Source organism: Nicotiana sylvestris, chromosome 2, assembly GCF_000393655.2.
Source record: "Nicotiana sylvestris chromosome 2, ASM39365v2, whole genome shotgun sequence".
Classification (NCBI taxonomy): Eukaryota; Viridiplantae; Streptophyta; class Magnoliopsida; order Solanales; family Solanaceae; genus Nicotiana; species Nicotiana sylvestris.
The window spans coordinates 30,877,955-30,897,085 of NC_091058.1; the positions used below are offsets into that span (position 1 = coordinate 30,877,955).

General features: G+C 35.1%; 2 protein-coding genes across 3 annotated transcripts; one reads left to right on the forward strand and one right to left on the reverse strand.

The window, feature by feature from the left end:
- The first annotated feature begins 599 nt into the window (after nucleotides 1-599).
- On the forward strand, nucleotides 600-3,789 carry LOC104223688 (probable polyol transporter 4). 2 transcript variants are annotated; one of them, XM_009775155.2, is made up of 2 exons: nucleotides 600-1,150; nucleotides 1,936-3,789. In XM_009775155.2, exons 1-2 carry the CDS (start codon nucleotides 1,033-1,035, stop codon nucleotides 3,297-3,299), a joined length of 1,482 nt encoding a protein of 493 aa, XP_009773457.1. In that variant the 5' UTR covers nucleotides 600-1,032; the 3' UTR covers nucleotides 3,300-3,789. The 2 variants fall into 2 exon arrangements, with proteins under 2 accessions (XP_009773457.1, XP_009773455.1); XM_009775153.2 differs by having other exon boundaries at nucleotides 601-1,146.
- Nucleotides 3,790-9,065: 5,276 nt separating this feature from the next.
- LOC104241090 (uncharacterized protein At4g19900) lies at nucleotides 9,066-10,939 on the reverse strand. Its single transcript, XM_009796005.2, has one exon. It carries the CDS (start codon nucleotides 10,632-10,634, stop codon nucleotides 9,243-9,245), a length of 1,392 nt encoding a protein of 463 aa, XP_009794307.1. The 5' UTR covers nucleotides 10,635-10,939; the 3' UTR covers nucleotides 9,066-9,242.
- Nucleotides 10,940-19,131: the final 8,192 nt, after the last annotated feature.

A 19,131-nucleotide genomic window follows, 5' to 3' on the forward strand; every position in this document is an offset into this window, starting at 1 on the left:
AACAAAACTTACGTGTTTATGTTCTAAAGTACTCCGTAGTATAGTCCGTTTGGCCAAGATGCAAAAATCAGTTATTTTGAGAAGTGTTTTTTTTTAAAATTGTTTTTCTCAAAAGTACTTTTGGTGAGAAGCAGTTTGTGTTTGACTAAGTAGTTTGAAAAGCGCTTCTGAGCAGCAATTAGTGTTTGACCAAGCTTTAAAAAACTGCATCTAAGTGTATTTTTCTCAAAAGTGTTTCTCAAAAAAGTACTTTTGGAGAGAAACTACTTTTTTTTGCTTCTCCAAAACTGCTTCTGCTTCTCCTTCTCCTCAAAAGCACTTTTTTTCATTCCAAAAGCGTGACCAAACACTTTAAATTTTGGCCAAAAGTGTTTTTAGCCAAAAAAAAAAAAAAAACTTTTGGAAGTTTGGCGCTAGTAAACTTGTCTACCGACAAAATTTAAGGCAATCAAAAATTTTATTTTTGGTAATAACACAACAACACAAATGTGGTAATACCATTCGTACATTTTGGAACAGTACAAACAATCCCCCTTCTTTTCTTTTCTTTTTTCTTTGGTATGAGAAAATCCCCCTTCAAGTCATAACAGTCCTTGTTTCTTTTTTCCTTCCTCGTGCCGTAATAGACCAATAAGGTGGCGCTTTACATCATACCAGGAATTAGGAAAAACATTATTGACCCTATTAAGCTGGAATGTCAGACAGGCATTAGTCAGAAGTTGGTATTTTCACAATCTTTTTTCTTCTTTCCTTAGATCTAGGAATAGTCGTCCCAACAGAAAGAAGAAGGAAACTGCAGATCCCATATTTCATGCATTAGATATACAAAACTCTCTTTCTTCCTCCTCTCTTGTTCATATGATATGATCATTTGAAACAAGGAGAAAAAAATAATAAAACCCCAGAAAAAAATCATTTCTTTTTTATTTGATTAGTGTATAGAGAGGGATATAGATATAGATAAATATAGGGAGATGGGTATTCAAGAAAATGGGAATGGGGGTGTTCTAAAGTATAAGAGGATGGATTCTGATGCAGTGGAAGAGGATGGTGTATTATGTGAAGAAAAAGGAAATGACAGCAGCAGAAAATATGTTTTGGTTTGTGCTATCTTTGCCTCACTTAATTCTGTGCTCCTTGGATATGGTTGGTATATCTCTCTACTTCTCCAAATAATAGTAACTGCCTTTTTTTGTGTCCTGTTGTGTTTTTTCTTTTATCTATTCCTTCTACCTTTATATTAATTCTCTGCTTTACTATTGATTTGCCTGTGTCCATGATATATCTGTGGATTAAGATTCCATTTGAACTATGATAAGCTTAGAAATGAATCTCTTCCTTTTTGTGATAAGGGTCCTAATGCTAGAAGACACTGGATTATGCTCAGGGGCGGAGCTAGAGTACTGGGAGCGGGTTTGGCCGAACCCAGAAGCTTTAGTTTGAACCCTGTATTTGTCTTAAAAATCTCATTGAATATGTATAAATTATTTATATATAACCCACTAACTTCAAACGATTAGAATTCCGAACGCATAAACTTAAAATCCTGGCTTCGCCTCTAATTATACTGTTTGTCATTATGCTTTTTTTATCATCATAAAGCTCCAACATTTATAGACATTAGAAGGATTTAATTATATTAATATCTCAGTTGATTTAGTTTATTTTGTTATTTAACTCTAAAAAACCTTATAAATAGCCAAGACCTCCTTTTGAGCAAGGTAGAATTGTTGGTATCTGCTCTTGGCAGTTCAAATGAATGATTAGAGTTGTAATTGTTGCTGACTAGTGTCTTTGGGTTTAGCATTTTGATGCCACTTCTCTTTAATAGTTCGGTATAAAAGCCAAATGCTTTTTGTATATCGACCTCAATGTTTTAGTTGGTTGTCTGTTTAATTGAAAGCTAGCATCTAATAGGAACAATTCCATTTACAGATGTTGGTGTTATGAGTGGAGCTATTATCTTCATTCAGCAAGATTTGAAAATTACTGAAGTGCAAGAGGAAGTCCTTGTTGGAATCCTAAGCATAATTTCGCTTTTTGGGAGTTTAGCAGGAGGAAAAACATCAGATGCCATTGGCAGGAAATGGACCATGGCTTTTGCAGCCATTGTGTTTCAATCTGGAGCTCTTATAATGGCTCTTGCTCCTAATTTCAAGGTGTTAATGATAGGAAGGTTTTTGGCTGGAATTGGTATTGGTTTTGGAGTAATGATTGCTCCTGTTTATATAGCTGAGATATCACCTACAGTTGCCAGGGGATCATTTACTTCTTTCCCTGAGATATTCATAAATCTTGGAATTCTTTTAGGTTATGTTTCGAATTATGCTTTTTCTGGTTTATCCCCTCATATAAATTGGAGAGTCATGCTTGGTGTGGGGACTCTCCCCTCAGTTTTTATTGGAATCGCTCTATTTGTTATTCCTGAATCACCTAGGTGGTTGGTGATGAAAAATCGGATTGATGAAGCGAGGGTGGTGTTATTAAAAACTAATGAAAATGCAAATGAAGTGGAGGAGAGGTTAGCAGAAATTCAACAAGCTGCAGGGCATGTTAATGCAGAGAAATATGAAGAGAAAGCCGTGTGGCGTGAACTGCTAAATCCTTCACCTGGAGTTAGAAGAATGCTGATTACAGGTTGTGGGATACAGTGTTTTCAACAGGTCACAGGTATAGATGCAACTGTATATTATAGTCCAACAATTTTTAAGGATGCCGGGATTAAGGGTAACACTCAACTCCTGGCTGCTACTGTTGCTGTTGGATTCACAAAGACAATATTCATTTTGATAGCCATATTTCTAATTGACAAAGTTGGTAGGAAACCTTTGTTATATGTCAGTACAATTGGTATGACTACTTGTCTGTTTGGTCTTGGACTCACACTTTCTTTACTGGGGAATGGTTCAGTTGGTATCAAATTGGCAATTTTATGTGTATGTGGAAATGTAGCATTCTTTTCTGTGGGGATTGGTCCAATTTGTTGGGTCTTGACATCAGAAATCTTCCCTTTAAGACTTAGAGCCCAAGCATCGGCTCTTGGTGCAGTGGGGAGTAGAGTTAGTAGTGGTGTGGTTGCAATGTCTTTCCTCTCCGTTTCTCGCATGATTACAGTAGGAGGAACATTTTTTGTATTTGCTGCTATATCAGCACTCTCTGTTGCTTTTGTTCATAAATGTGTTCCAGAAACAAAGGGGAAATCGTTGGAAGAAATCGAAATGATGTTCCAGAATAATAGGCCACAGCAAGGTGGTGAATTGGAGCTTGAAGATGTCAAACATCTAATGCAGACACAATGAAGAGGCATAAGATATCATAGTTTTATCAGCAGTGAAAAGAAAGTTGGCATTTGCTCGCGAAACACTTATCAAACTTGCCAACTTCATAATATTTGTGAATTGCATCACACAATAAGATAAAGATATAAAAAAAAATTATACTCATTCGTCGTTAGGGCTGAAGCTGTCTTGTACCTTGATGACATTGGAATATTTGATATCTAGAAACTGAGAAGTTAGAAGGAATACATAGACTTTCCTCCTCTTCCTCCTCCTTTTATTTTTATTTTTATTTTTATTTTGTAGAAACAAGAGAGTAGTGATATTGAACACCTGTATATAGGTTCAAATTGGTATTTTACAGACTTTTGTTGAACCACTGTTTTCTTCTTTTTTCTTAGCATTATTGTGAGTTACAGTGGATTACATTACCTTGTATCTCTGTGTTTACCTATAGGGATTAATGTTACCCATGCATTTTTCTCAAGAAAAATGGTCAATGGTTTAACCATATTTTCCCTTTGCCTTATCTTCCTTTCATCCTTCTGTTTTTTCTTGAATTTTTTTCTTTAACAAAACGCGCAGAAATCTGAATTTTCTGTCATTTAATGGTTAACTGGAAGATGAACAAAAGTGAATAAATGCTAAATAGCAAAGTCAAAGTTTTGGTCAGTCCTGAATGGTGAAGGAATTAAATGTACCGCCTTTTTCCATCTAAAATACTCATCCTCTTCTAAGGTCTTTAAAGAATAATAGTAGCAATTATTTTGAGCATTCTGTAATTATTTAGTTGGGGGTACACCGAACAGATAGACCTGAAAATGAAAGCACTTAAAGGACCACATGCACTAATAAAAAGAAAAGGACTGATCATCAAAGTTTCACCAGCTAAAACATTAATACTCCTACCGGGTCCGGGCCTAAATGGGCCAAACGGGCCTGGGCTCAGGCGCGCCAGGCTGAGGCGGTCCCGGGCCTAACGGGCCAAATGAGTGGAACCGGCCATTGCGATCCTAAACCCACATGGTATCGGGCTAAATGGGCCAGGTCCGCAGGCCTAAACGGGCTTTTTGGTTCCGGGCTATTTTTTTTTAATTTTTTTTATCTAAGGCAATTTCTTGTAAACTATATATGTATATTCTAATATAAATAGCTATATAAATATATATAGTATGTATATATAATTATATATTGTCTTATATAATACATAGCTTATATATATTATGTATACTCTCTCTCTCTATATATATATAGTTTATATGTATTGGTATCTAATACATATATATATATATATATATATATGTAGTGCCTTATATATAGCTTATATAGTGCCTTATCAAATTTAAACACAAAATAAATTGCAAAGAAATATTCAAGGGAATGTCTTATAATTTTTATTATTACGACATTAACAAAAAATTGCAATATCTTTCTTAGTCTTCCTCCCCCCAATGGAATGAGCACAACAAGGTACTAATACCACCATTAAAAGGAAAAAGAATTAAGGAAGATACAAGTTACATATTAGTCTATGTATTATCTCTAACAAATCTCATAAATTCTTCAAGGTCCGGAGGAATTTCCGTTGGTGGTGGTGGAAAAGAAGCTTGTTCATCACCACTTCCGGGTGAAGCAACATCCTGCGCAAGTTCCGCTAGCATTTCTTCATAAGCTTCGTCTATCTCCGGTTGTGATTCTGCAAGTCCAAAATTTTTTCTTTCCGGATGGATCCAATCTCTGAAGAGTACTGATTTTTCCAAGCTCTCCCTTATAGACGCTCTATGATCACCGATTTGAAGTCTCGCTTGACTGAAAGTGCTCTCCGATGCCACTGTTGAAACTTGAACACTTAAAATATCTCGAGTCATCCTTGAAAGAACCGGATAGTGTTTTTGTTTGTCCTTCCACCATTCCAAAAACATCGAAGGAGCCGTCGGGATTCTCTGATTCAAGTCCCTGCGACAAATAAACTTGAAGCTCATTTAGTTGTGAACTATCACCAATATTATCACCTTGAGAACCCCGGAACTCCGTCCAAGAACCAAGGGTTTTTAAGCCCGCAGTTCCTTTAGATAATTGCGAACTAGACGAAGTAGGAGTTGGAACATTTGGTCTAGCATGATCTAAGGCAAGTTGATAAGCATTATAAATTGTTTGAGCATTTATTTTAATTGAGATTTTTGCATCTCCAAGTGTAGCAAATTCCTCAGCTGAAAGTGATAAAACGTTATAAATTTTTGAGTACCAAAACTGAGGACCTCCTAATTTCATTGTAGGAACACTGCAGCAACATCAAAAATAGGGGGGATAGGGAAAAAAAATTAAACTTAGCTTTCATAGAATTAATAACTTGTTCATAAATTACCCCACCCTCTGAAAATTGAGTAAATAAATCTGCAAGTGCTGCAATATAAACTAAACAGTTATAAATAGTAGGATAATATTGCCCAGATAATTCATTTGTAGCAACATGAAATTGTTCTAAAAAGTCTACAAACATTTTAACATTAGTCCAATCTTAATTTGTAAGGTGCTCATCATTATCATCATCACCTACACGAGCATTATATGTTGCGCTTATTGTGTTTCTATATTCATATGCAACAACTAAACTTTCATACATGTAATTCCATCTAGTCGGATAAGGTTTAGGAATCTTTCTTTCTCTAAGGCCAAATTCATCATATTTTTTAAAATAATCTTTAAGTCTACTTCTACGGTTTGAATAAAAAAGTCAATTAAGAGCCATTTTAACCTTTTCAGTTTCTACATTTAAAACTTTCATACCATCAACGATGATTAAATGGTAAATATGACAAATACATCTAACATGAAAAATATTACTAAATGCAGGATTTAGTGTAGTTGTAAGCAAGCCTATAGCATTAGTGTTACTAGAAGCATTATCCATTGAAATCGACATTATTTTATCTCTAATACAAAAATATCTACAAATATCTGCAACTGTGTTAGCAATAAACTTTCATGTGTGGCGTGAATTAATTATTCTATAAGCAATAATGCGCTTTTGCATTATCCACTCCTCATCTATCCAATGACTTGTAACAGTTAGATAATCACAGTCATTACCACTTCTACCAATATCAGTAGTAATAGCAATGCGACAATCTATATGAGTAAATAAATAGCGCAAATATTGTTCATATTCATGTTTATATTTATAAATATCACTCTTTACGGTTGCGCGAGGCCATCCTTTATAAATAGGATTAAAAATTCTTCTAATATAGTGCACAAAATGAGGGTTAGAAGGAAAACTATAGGGTAAGCACATAATAGTAACCATTTTTGTCAATTCTTCACGATCTTTATTTGGATCATAATATAAAATGTCACCGGTAATAGTGTTAATTCCCGGTTGAACTAGATTTGAACCTGTACTAGGGTTAACCGTAGTATCTACACTTGTCCCCTCTTGCGCAGCTTTCATTTGTAAATATCTAGCTTTATCTATAGGGTGTTTCAATATGTGTCTAGTCAAACTACCCGTACCGCTACGGTCTCCAGTATATTTATAGCCATCAAAGACCCACAAGTTTTACACTTAGCCTTATTTTGTTCTCTTAGTTGAGTAAAAAAGTGCCAAACAAGAGATGTTTCGGGCCGTTTAGAAGGTTTTCTATTAAAAGTAGGGGTTACTACAGGAGGGTCAGGCGGGGCATCAGTTGGGTTATTAACAGGACTAGTAGGTGTATTATCTAAATCTGGTTGCGTTTCATCTAAATCATCATTTTCCTCATCATTTTCAAAGATAGTTTGATTAGGATAAAGAGCATTCATGACTTCTTCATTTAATTGTTGACCTGGTGCAACATCATGGCAAAATTGACTATCGGAAAATTGAAAACAAGGTTTATCACTATCAAGAATAATAGGTGGAGGAAGACGGGTAACAGGTCTGGGTCGGGGAGCCGGGGGAAGAGTAGTAGCTTGGCAACTAGATTCACCAATTTTAGATTTTCCCTTACTCTTACCACCAAATATTTTTTTCAAAGAAAAGTCCATATTAATTATAATTATACTAAATAAAACAAACAAAACTATAATATTAAAACTTAAAAGTTGGAATGAGTTTACCGAATTGATGAACAACTTCTTGAAAATTGAATATCGTTGAATACTTGAATACTTCAATTCACCAACTTCACAGTTTTTCACGAAATTGCAATAATAAAGTAAGCAATTATAGAAGAAAATTAGAGAGAGATTGATGAATTTGTGAGTAAAAATGAAAGAATGAGGGGTATTTATAGTTGAGAATAGGGAAAAAGTGTAATTATAAAAAGTTTGGGGTTAAAACAAATTTTGGGGACCAAATGGCTATTTTTTAAAGTTCCAAACGACTGAAAATTGAAGGCCAACGACTAGATTTTAAAAATCTGACCGTTGGCCCTTTTAAAAAAAAAAATAGCCGTTGGGGCCCGTTTGGCCCGGTTGAACCGGCCTAGGGCCGCCTGCCGGTCCCGGGCTCACGGGCTATTTGGTCAGGACCAGCCCGCTATGGGCTTTTGCACCACTAGAGACCGGCCCATTTGGCCTGTTTGCCCGGGTCGATCCCGGGCTAGGCCCGGCCCATAATATACCCTTACCTGCAAGTTGGGTAAATTATAGACTTTGTAACACCAAATACTCCAATTTTGATCAGCAATGCAATTGGAGAGGTGAGTAAAAAACAGATAAAAAGACGAAACGAGATTAAATATAGTTTACTAACACTTAGCATTGTACTCTAACACTGCTTGCAATCCCAAATTGAGCAATTTTAAAAAAACTTATTTAGCAGTTGATCGCCAGATTAAATATAGTTCGATCGCCATCTACATTTTTTTTTTTTTTTTGCAAAGCAGAGAATATGGGATACGGAGAACCTCACATCCTAGTACCATGCGACCACAAAACTTAGTCTCCTCTGGCCTCTTCAGGAAAACTCAGTTTAATGACATTATTGTAGTCTTGAGCGGATTAATATGAAGATCACTACAGGATACAAATTCAGTTTTAATAAAGTAATGTAGGCAGTGAAAGCTCAATAATCAGTGTCAAGAAGCCATCAATTAGTAACTGTCAGACAGACTAGTCCTGGTCAAGGAGAAAAAGAAGCATCAAGAAAGTTAGGAACTGCTGATTCTATATGTTTGGTGGTCACTTTACTTAAATTGATTTTAACAGATAGGAGGAGAGATGAAAGAAAATTTCCAAATGTTCTCCATAGTAATCTGCTTCTGATCAACAACATAATCTGCACCAACTAAGGAGATATATACGCTGAAGGTGGTTGGTTCACAAGATCTCCATGACCTTTCTGCACAACTACATTCACATGGAACTAACCAGATAAAATTAAGCATTACTTTATTAGTTAGTAGTGTAGTTTCAGAAGAAACTTGCTGTCTGACCTATTCTCAGACAGGTAGCACCTTTGTCTCCTACACAGATTTAGAGGGAAAAGTTTCACTTGCTTCCATAGAGCCAGCATAATTTCATGAACAACAATGCTAACAAATTCTGGACCAAAATTAAAAGTAAGGACAAGAGCTAATCAGTAGTAGCTCAGAGGTTTGATCAGTGTATAGGTGAACAGCCTTACAACACATATAGTGGTCCTGAATATTCACCATTTTACAGCCGCCCTCTCACCTTCGCTTCCAACTGCTTTTGTACCTTAGATATTATGGACAACTGAAGTATTTGCCAAAGTCAAACAAAGAATCAAGATATTTATCCAATTAAAATGGTGTGCCAATAGCACTTCAGTCACTGGGAACATAGAAATAATTTTGCTTTTCTATCATGTATAATTTGCTAATCACATAGACAATCAAGTAGAATACATGGATCCTGCATTATTTCTGTACCACCTAATTTTCTGAAACACAACCTATGGAATGAACTGAGGTGGTCCATAATCCTATAATAATTAATGAAGAAAAAACAAGTCGATAACTAATTGTTCGTGGTGTATACTTGCAACTTTGTGGAGTAAGAATTGCAGAAAACACAACAATCTGACATTATATGTTGGATTATGCTTCCTTCTTCAACCTTAAGCCCTCTACTCTGCTTGTTCCAAAGATGCACAGCCAAACTTTGGCTCTGAATCTTCCGGAGTTTAGAGAGCAACCATTTCGAATGAGTCTCATTCCTCGGCCCAAGAAAGAGACTACCAATCCTACTCCAATCAACTGGATAAAAAGCCATCGGAGGCAAAACTGTGAAATTGTATCCATCCCTTCCACTTACCCTTGACACTACCCTTGAAACTAAGTAAGGACCATTATGACCCCATTTATTCCCATCAAATGTAAGTGCAAATTCTTCAATGAACTTGTACAACAAAGGATGCCCCTTATCAAAAATCATTACAGCATTATTTAACCTGCTCCAATTTCTTGTTTCAACATCAATAGTTTGAGCCCCAATTACATTTCTTAGCTTCCCAAAACTTCTCAACACTATAACATCAGTATCCAAATAAATCCCACCAAACTTGTACAATAAACCAAGTCTAAGCAAATTTGAGAGGTTTTGACCTATAGAAACTTCCCCTGGATCTATATTACCCTTCATTAAGCTATCAACCCAGGCTTGAGCCAATGTATTTTTAAACAAATAATAATAATCAGGTGAAATTGCAGTTACCCTTAATTCTTTCTCAAAGAAAGCCTTTAAAATTTGCATTCCTTTTGGTGAATCCATTGAATTGGACATAATTACCAAACAGCCATTTGGATGTGCTTTGAATAAACTCTCAACAGCAAACTGTTCCCTTTCACCAAAAGATTCAATTGAAGAAATCCAAGTCATAAAAAACCTGTACTTACATGAAGTATTGGATGATTTAGCTCCAAAAAACTCTTTTATTCTCATTGAGAACTCATTAATTCTTGCCCCTGAACCAAGAACTTTCACTAAAGACTTCTTTTTCCGACTTCTTCTAGGATAATAAGCCATTGAATTGTATGTAAAACTCACAAAGTTCGGATTTTTGCGGGAAATGGTCAACTGGGTGTTTGTTTTTTGAAGTGGGGTTTCTTCTTTTACTGCATATATCACAGAAGATGAGAGTTTAGTTGAAGAAGATAAAGAAACCAACTTTCTTGATTTTCTGGCGACATTTTCAGTTAAAAAGCTAGAAATCTCCGGCGAGGAGTTGGCCGGGACTGGAACTTGAATATAGAACACAGTGGAACTGTTGTAAGCTAAGAGAAAAAGCAGAAAAAAAGAAACAACTGCATATAAGGACCTTTTAGTCAACTGGAAATTACAGCAATGGTGAAAAAAATGAAACAAACTAGAATTGGTAGTTCTCTTAGTACTATTAATTACAGTGTCCATTGTCTTTTCTTGGACATAAAAATGTCTCCTTTTTCATAGCTGATGTCTGAAGTATTTTTTAGTTGTGAGAAAGAGATGAAGGTGAGAGTTCAGCAAGTTGAAGAGCATTTTTTCAGTGGAGGCGGCAAAAAAAAGTGCAGGAAAATTGAAAGATGGTTTTCTAGTGGGTGTTGCGCTGTGTTGTGTTGTGTAGTGTGCTTTTTGGAAGATTTTAGAGACAAAAGAAGATTTTATGGGATGAAAAGTTCTTGGGTTCTGAGCCTGTTTTGTACTTTTGTGAAGTGAAGGAGAAGGAAAGAATGAGAACTAAATGTAGTAGAGTTGGTTGATTGGGTTCTTAGGCTTGGCAGTTGGTTTCCCCCTCTGCTAATCCTTTTTTGACAAAATAGCACGGTTTAGCCATTTTTCGGATTGACCATTCAAAATAGTCAGTATTTATTAAGTTATTAAAAAATAAATATTATTTTGTTGCAATAGAGATCGGTCCAGCATAATATATTAGAGTTCGGTGCACTTGTGTATGAACTTCCAGCATATTATGTTAGATCGGTATACCTTGCTGGCTCCAGTATAATATACTGGAGACTGGAGCACCGGTGCTCCAAACTCTAGTATATTATGCTGGATTAGTATATTATACTGGAGTATTTTTCCGGATTTTGAACAGTGTTTTCGTTCAGATTTATCTTTACATGAAAAGTGGCTAAATTTCGATTACTTTTGAAACTGTGGCTATTTTTGAATGACCGCTTGTAAATCTGGCTATTTTTGAATTTCTCCCTTATGAAGAATAACTACTCCCTTCGTCTCATATTAACAGTCGTGGTTACTATAAATAGTTATCTCAAATTATTAATCATTTTAAAAGTTCAAAACATAATTAAATATTTTTTTTACCCTTAGTAATAATTATTTTTAAAGATGGAGATAACACATAAATAGAATAAATATTCAATAAAGAGAGATTATATCTTATGACATAAATAAAGATAGAATTGTCCAATCACTTTTTTAATTAATATTATATCTTAAGGGAGCGTGTAAAAGAGAAACAATGATACGAGACGGAGTGAGTATATTGCATTGGCTCCTTCGCTTATAATACTTAAATAGAAGGAGCAATTACTTTTGGTTTTCTTTTCAGCTATTGGGGACTGCATATTTCCAATGAATATCTGACAAAGTTAATTTACTTTACTCTTATGGTCAAAGCAAGCGCAATTTACTGTTTTGACTTTTCCCGCCAAAGTGATTATGGTATTAAACCTGATTGGGCTATTATAACTACCTACAATGTGGTTTAAGAAGTACAGTAATTTTTTTTTTTTTGTGAGTTAGACAATCACATACTACAAAGATCAAGGAAGATCTCTCATGTCAAAGTAGATTTTTATTTGACGCTTAACAAGTTATCGCACGATCAGACACTCGTGTCTCAACATCATCAATGTATACTTTCGTGAGTAGGAAAAGTATATTTTATCTAGTCATCCTAATGCGCAATATATACATGAGAAAAACCACTAATTTTTAAAAAAATATTAAAATTTTAAACTCATAATTTTAAGAGTACAATAAATTTAGTACTAAAAGTCTTAAATATTGAAACCGTCAAATTTAAATCTTAAATTCGTCTTCGTCCCTAAACCTTCTCTCAAATGCTTTTGTTTGTGTTTGGTGTGGTGAGAACAACTTTTGGTTAATATTCATAGTTTGTTACAAACATATTCTTGACAATTTGTGTTAGTAACCATTCTTGTATATCTTGTTAATTAACCACCAAAACCCAAAAGTTGGAATTTTTCCCTCTTTAACATTAAACAAATGATAACACGATCTGTTGAGTCCCACATCGACAATGAAGGGGACAGATGGTCTCCTTATATGGTCTTGGGTAATCCTCACTTCATAAGTCAGCTTTTGGGGTTGAGTTAGGCCTAAAGTCCATTTTATTAGGATCAAACGTGTATTTTTTAAGTATATTATTTTCATTAAGATGCAGGTGAGTATTTGGATGCTTTATATTGTCGCAACATCAATAATTAATTCATTATAAAGAATAAAAACTGTTGACAGAAACTCGAAATATCCCATGTGAAAACTCCAATTGGCAAACTGTAATATCACTTCTCATAATTGATGAAAGGTCGATCTAATCAGGATGAGGGAGCCAGCAATTATTATACACTTTTCTTTCTAGAAAAAGCATAAACATATCTAAAACGGAAAAGAGTCAAAAATATCTCTCTACTATGCGAAAAGGATCATATATCCTCCGTTATACTATCTGTCTAGAAAAACTTCCGACGTTATAGTATTGATACCAAAATATCCTTCCTCCGTGAAGACCTCTACCATGTCCAACACGTGGCCTAATATTTTGCTAAGGTAGACGCCATGTGGCAATGCCACTCACTGCCCCAACCCCCATTTAACCCCCTCCCCGTAACCTTTCTCTCTATAATTGCAAGAAAAATTCCTTTTTGATTCTTTTTTCCTTTGGCCTTTCTTCTAACTCAGTTTCAGTACCATCCAAGAAAATAATATATGTGTGCTACATATCCTTCAACAACAATATGTGAATCGTATTCAAATTCCTCTTTCGTTTCTTTTTGTTGTTCACTTGTACATCCGATTAATTTATCTGTTCTTCTGAATTTATACTTATTTGTAATTAAGTAAAAATTCAATCTCTACTTTATTCTTCTAGTAATCCTCGCTTAGTAGTCAATTTTATTATTATATTTTATTCTTTCGGCTCGTAAATATTGAGGTTAGAACTCTGCGCCTAAATCGTGATGAATACAGTTGTGATTTGGATAAAGTGTTTTTTTGATTTGCCTAAAGCTTTAAGAAAGGATAAGATGATTTAGCAAGGAAAAAAAAAAAGAACGGATAAGAAAGAACTTGAAATTAAGCCTCCAAAATTGTGTTAATTGAATTTGAACTTTATTATTATTATTATTATTATTATTATTATTATTATTATTATTATTATTATTATCTTTTGGTTTGAACATGTTTAAAGTAAAAATTTTATCATAGAGTTGCTTAATATATTGTTGCAGATCGATGGCTTCATCTACTTTAATTTGATACTGAGTCCCGAAAGAGTTGAGTAAATAATTTTGCAATAAAATTATACTATGTGTTTTAGGCTATATGAACAATGTAAATAACATGAAATTTCTGTTACAGAGAGAGAAGGGGTAGCTGATGGAGGTTTGTAGTGGTGGTAATGATTATGGTGGTTGGGTGGTGTTAATGACATTAGTTGGGTGAAAGGGGAAGGTGGTGGTGAAGGAAGAAGAGGGGGAGGGGGTAAATGGGATTGGGGGTGGTGGAGTGGCATTGCCATGTGGCATCTATGGCAGCAAAATATCAGGCCACGTAGGATGATGTTGGATATGGTGAAGGTCCTAATGGAGAAAGGGTATTTTTGTACCAGTTTTATAACGTTAGACTTTTATGGACAGATAGCATAACAGAGGGTATATATGATCTTTTTCGCATAGTAAAGGGATATTTTTTACCCTTCTCCGTATCTAAAACGTTTCAAAAGAAATATGTATATATTACTCCATCAAAAATCTAAACTTGTATTATGATTTTTATCTTCCTTATGAAAAAAAAAACGATGCGATTACCTTTTAGGAAAAGTTCTATAACTAAATTTTCATTTCTCATCTTCCTTTTTTGATTTCCCCTTTTGGGACGAAGATGTGTTGCACAGTTTAAATGATTGAACTACTCAACATTTCCTTAGAAAATATCACCTTTTAAATTCCATTCACATGATATATATTTACTTACCGAAAACAAATTCGATTCATTAAAAGGAATTGGTGCTTTTAATTTTCGAATCTTAATAAAATCTTCTTGTGACATATAGAGTATTACAATCTCAAAAGTTATTAGTTGTTTACCTACCTTACCAGAAGTTCCAATGAGAAATTTATAATGCTACAAAATTCACAAGAAATAGGATGAAATTGTAATCTACTAATAACATTTAAAGTAGTATATTTCGCTAATTATTAGTATTATTATTATTGTTATAATTAATCTTTTATCTCACATCTTATCAATTGGCCAGTGGATGGTCAAGTCGTGTATTTAATAAATCATGAATAATCACTTCCCATTGTTAATCAACAATTAATTCCATCCCTATTGACATAATAACTAATTTCGCGTCTAAATACTATTTTACAACGGCATTATTAAATGATAAAATTATATTTACGCAAATTATAAAAATGAAAAAAAGAGAGACTCTCGCCAGAATGCCAGACAAGAATTAAAAATAGAGAGTGCAGAAATAATGTTACGCGTTTTCAAACACTGAGGAACAAGATCAACCACGATCTACATTCAAAAAAAAAGGAAAAAGGAAAAGATAATTCAATAATAGTTTATATGCTCCTTGTGAAAAATACTCCAGTAAAATTGAAGTGCATGTGCTAATTAGTAAGTACTTATTATTTTCCACTAACACAAGTACAAGGTAACGCTACATACTAGAATTTAGACTGATTTTAACATGTTTTGTCTCCGAGAATTTTAACATTAGTCTTTCATAATTTTCACTCATTTTATTAATCATTTGGCCACACCCCTTGCATTCCATCCTTCTTATCAATGATGAAATTTCAAATGTATCCAAATGCTCAATTTACAATCAAAATAAAAATGAAATAAGTACTTTCTAGAAATTTAAAAAAAAATCATTTCATCCAGTTTAACGACAATATTATAGTAATCCGTTGTTATAACGATATTATTGGAAATTTGTTTGATATGTAAAATTAGTATAGATGAGAAATGTGTCCAAGGAATTCAACCTTTCCTCAATAATTGTTCAATAATTTAGTAATTACTTACTCATGTCACCAACAGTGACAAAAAACGACTCTGATAATCACATCGTAACAACTTGGACTAATTTAGTAAAACATAAAAAGAAAATACAGAAGAAAGTATTCAAATATGAACTTGAGAACATGAAATAACTAACACGTAAATTTTATATATAAGAAAAAGACTAGTAATTAAAACAACTCCGATCTACTTTTTTTTTTTAAACCTTTTTTAGTTAATTGCCTAACGACTCAGCAAACAGTGAGTGAAGCTTGTTTGCCTAAATTTGGCACGCTCACCATATAAAAATCGTATTTGTTTTGCCACAGTCAATTTATTATAGACTTCAATAATATGTACTCAAGGCCAAATGCTATACTAATTTGAGGATCGAGAAAAATAACCTAACGCCAAAAGTTTACTAATCCGTTAATAAAAACCAAGAAATAAGTGGATTATTTTTCTTTAGGTATTTGATATTCATAACCCACTGCTTCCACTAATACAAATTTGCATGGTTAGACCCATTAATACAATAAGTATTTCGTATAATATTCTTCATTCCCATGGCTCAAACCAATCTGAGACTTGATTTAAAGTAGAAGAATCCTGACCATACACGGCACAACCTTGGTGGTAGAAATCAACTTACTTTCACTTTTTTTGGTTTTACACCCGGTGTTCGGTATCCGTATTGGAGCCTGATTATATTCGGATTCGCTTCGGGTAGGGCCTCATTCGGGGGGGGGGGTAACGCTCCCTACCAATAATTTTTTCATACTCAAGACTCGAACTCGAGACCTTTGGTTAAAAAAGGAGCTAGCATAACTTACTTTCACTGGTAAAGTCACTTGTTTGCAACAAATTACTTTTCTAGTAAATGTGTTTGCTATGGTGTTTAAATTTAACACTGCCACGCTACGTCTATGAATGTTCAAATTGATTTAGCAAAAAATAAGGAGGAGCAACTGAATGAAAGATATAAGATATTGCAATCTAACTAAAGTTGGTAGCTATTTTGATGGTATATATTGGGTAAGAAAAGACATTAGCTTTGATTTGAAAATAAAAGCAAACCCATCTAGACACAAAAAATGCAACTGCTTATTGCTAACACTTGTCTAGTTGATTTTTAATTTGAGCAAATTGAGGGGTTTAGGTACAAAATGAGATCATGAATGTGCAGTGACATGATTCTTTAATACTTCACCTAACATAAAAGGAATGTTTATGAAAATGTTGGTTTATGTTTAGTCAACAATGGCATGCTGAAAATGTTGGTTTATGTTTAGTCAACAATGGCATGCCAATTGGAAGAGTTGGTGGAAAGTGTTGGTGTGGATGCTAGGAGGAAGCTTCCTCCTTTGATGTCACCCATGACATCAAGAGGAGGTAGTTTGATGTCACCAATGACATCAAGAAAGGTCTTTACCTCTATAAATAGATGCACTCCTTCACTTGTAGAAATCATTCCAAAATAATACAATACATTGTAGTGAGTAGAGAGTTAAGAGAGAAATTCTCTTAAGTGTAATTGAGAAATCTCCCCTTCCTTTGTTAATATTAAAAGGGCAATTGTTCTCTGGTGGACGTAGGATTATTTTGATCCGAACCACGTTAAATCTTATGTTCTTTCTTTTACGTTTCCGCTAACAATTGGTATCAGAGCGACAGGATTCTTTAACGATCCAAGGAGGAAGAACAAGCAAATATGAGTTCCATGAAGTTTGAAATTGATAGATTCAATGGACGCAACAACTTCAATATCTGGAAGATCCAGATGGCGTTACTGCGGAGGGAAGGTTCAATCCATGCTATTGACGGAAAGTATCCTATGGATATATCAGCTCCCGACAAGGAGAAGATTGAAGGGGATGCATTGAGTGCAATCCAACTATCCCTTGCATCTAACATGCTTTGTGAAGTGAGTACGGGTACCGAAGAGACGACCAAACAGTTGTGGGAAAAGCTAGAAGGGCTATACCAAGACCGATCAGTGACAACAAGAATGTTGTTACAACGACGTCTTCACACATTTAAGATGGGGTCAGGTACTTCGTTACAAGATCATTTAGATGCGTTTAATAAACTTGTCATGGACTTACAGATTGCAGGAATTAAAAGGGAGGAGGAGACGCTTGCATGTGCTTTGCTATTTTCATTGACTTCAGGATATCGTGATATTGAGAATTCAATGATGTATAGCAAGGAGCCTATCAAGCTTGAGCAAGTGCGGCAGGCACTTAACTCTAGTGATGTGCGGAGGCACATTGAAGGAGATAGAGATGACCAGGCAAGTGGCCTCTTTGTAAGAGGCCGGACTAGCCAACAGGGAAAGACCAAATCAAAGCACAGATCAAAGTCTCGTGTGAACAAGAAGAATACAGAGTGTTGGGGTTGTGGCAAGAAGGGGCACTTTGAACGAGATTGCCCAATGTCAAAGTCCAAGGAAAAGGCGAGTGCATCTACAGTTGAACAGGTACATAATTTTGATAATGATTATGTACTAACAACATCGTGTAATAATAATAGTAGTTATGAAAACAAATGGGTGTTAGACTCTGCTTGTACTCTGCATATGACGTTCCGAAAAGACTGGTTTAGCAGCTACGAGAAAAGTGGAGGAACCGTAGTAATGGGCAATAATGCAACTTGTGCAATAGTTGGCATTGGCTCAGTTCGGGTTCGCTGCCATGATGGAATCGTGAGGACTATTACACAAGTCCGTCATGTTCCTGATCTGAAGAAGAATTTGATCTCCTTGGGTACTCTGGATGAACAAGGCTACAGGTACATGAGCGAAGCAGGAACTATGAAGGTGACTAAAGGTTCTTTAGTCATGCTGAAAGGCAAGCTGGAGAACGGCCTTTACACATTGGCCGGAAGCACCATTGTTGGCTCTGCAAATGCATCTACAGTGCAGTTATCTAATGATGACAAGGCAAGACTATGGCACATGAGACTGGGTCATATGAGCGCACGTGGACTGGAGATGTTGAGCAATCGTAAACTTTTGGAAGGTGAGAAGATCAGCACGCTTGACTTCTGTGAGCACTGCGTTCTAGGGAAGCAGAAGAAGGTCAGCTTCAGCACTGGCAAACACAAGACAAGAGGAGTGCTAGACTACATCCATTCAGATTTATGGGGTCCTTCTAAACTTCCATCGAAGGGCGGAAAGAGGTATCTTCTCATTTTTATTGATGATTTCTCACGAAAGAGATTTTCTCTCCAGTCGTGAAGCATAGCTCAATTCGCGTGCTACTAGCATTGGTTGCCCAATTTGACTTGGAGCTTCAACAGCTTGATGTCAAAACTGCTTTCTTACACGGTGATCTAGAAGAGACAATCTATATGGATCAGCCTGAAGGTTTCCTAGCTGAGGGAAAAGAAGATCACGTATGCCAACTAAAGAAGTCTTTGTATGGTTTGAAGCAATCCCCTAGACAGTGGTACAAGAGGTTTGATGCATTCATGACTACACATGAATTCTCAAGGAGTGCATTTGATAGCTGTGTGTATCACAAGAAGATGTCTGGTAACTCAATGATTTATTTACTGTTGTATGTTGATGATATGCTTATTGCTGCTAACAACATTACAGAGATAAATGCTTTGAAGAAACTATTGAGTAAGGAAT

What these genes read in the sequence shown, in the direction of transcription:
- LOC104241090 (XM_009796005.2), bottom strand. Translation starts at nt 10,634, where the DNA reads ATGGACACTGTAATTAATAGTACTAAGAGAACTACCAATTCTAGTTTG.
- LOC104223688 (XM_009775153.2), top strand. Translation starts at nt 975, where the DNA reads ATGGGTATTCAAGAAAATGGGAATGGGGGTGTTCTAAAGTATAAGAGG. An exon ending in TTCTGTGCTCCTTGGATATG is followed by an intron (nt 1,147 to 1,935) that starts GTTGGTATATCT and finishes TTCCATTTACAG; the next exon opens with ATGTTGGTGTTATGAGTGGA.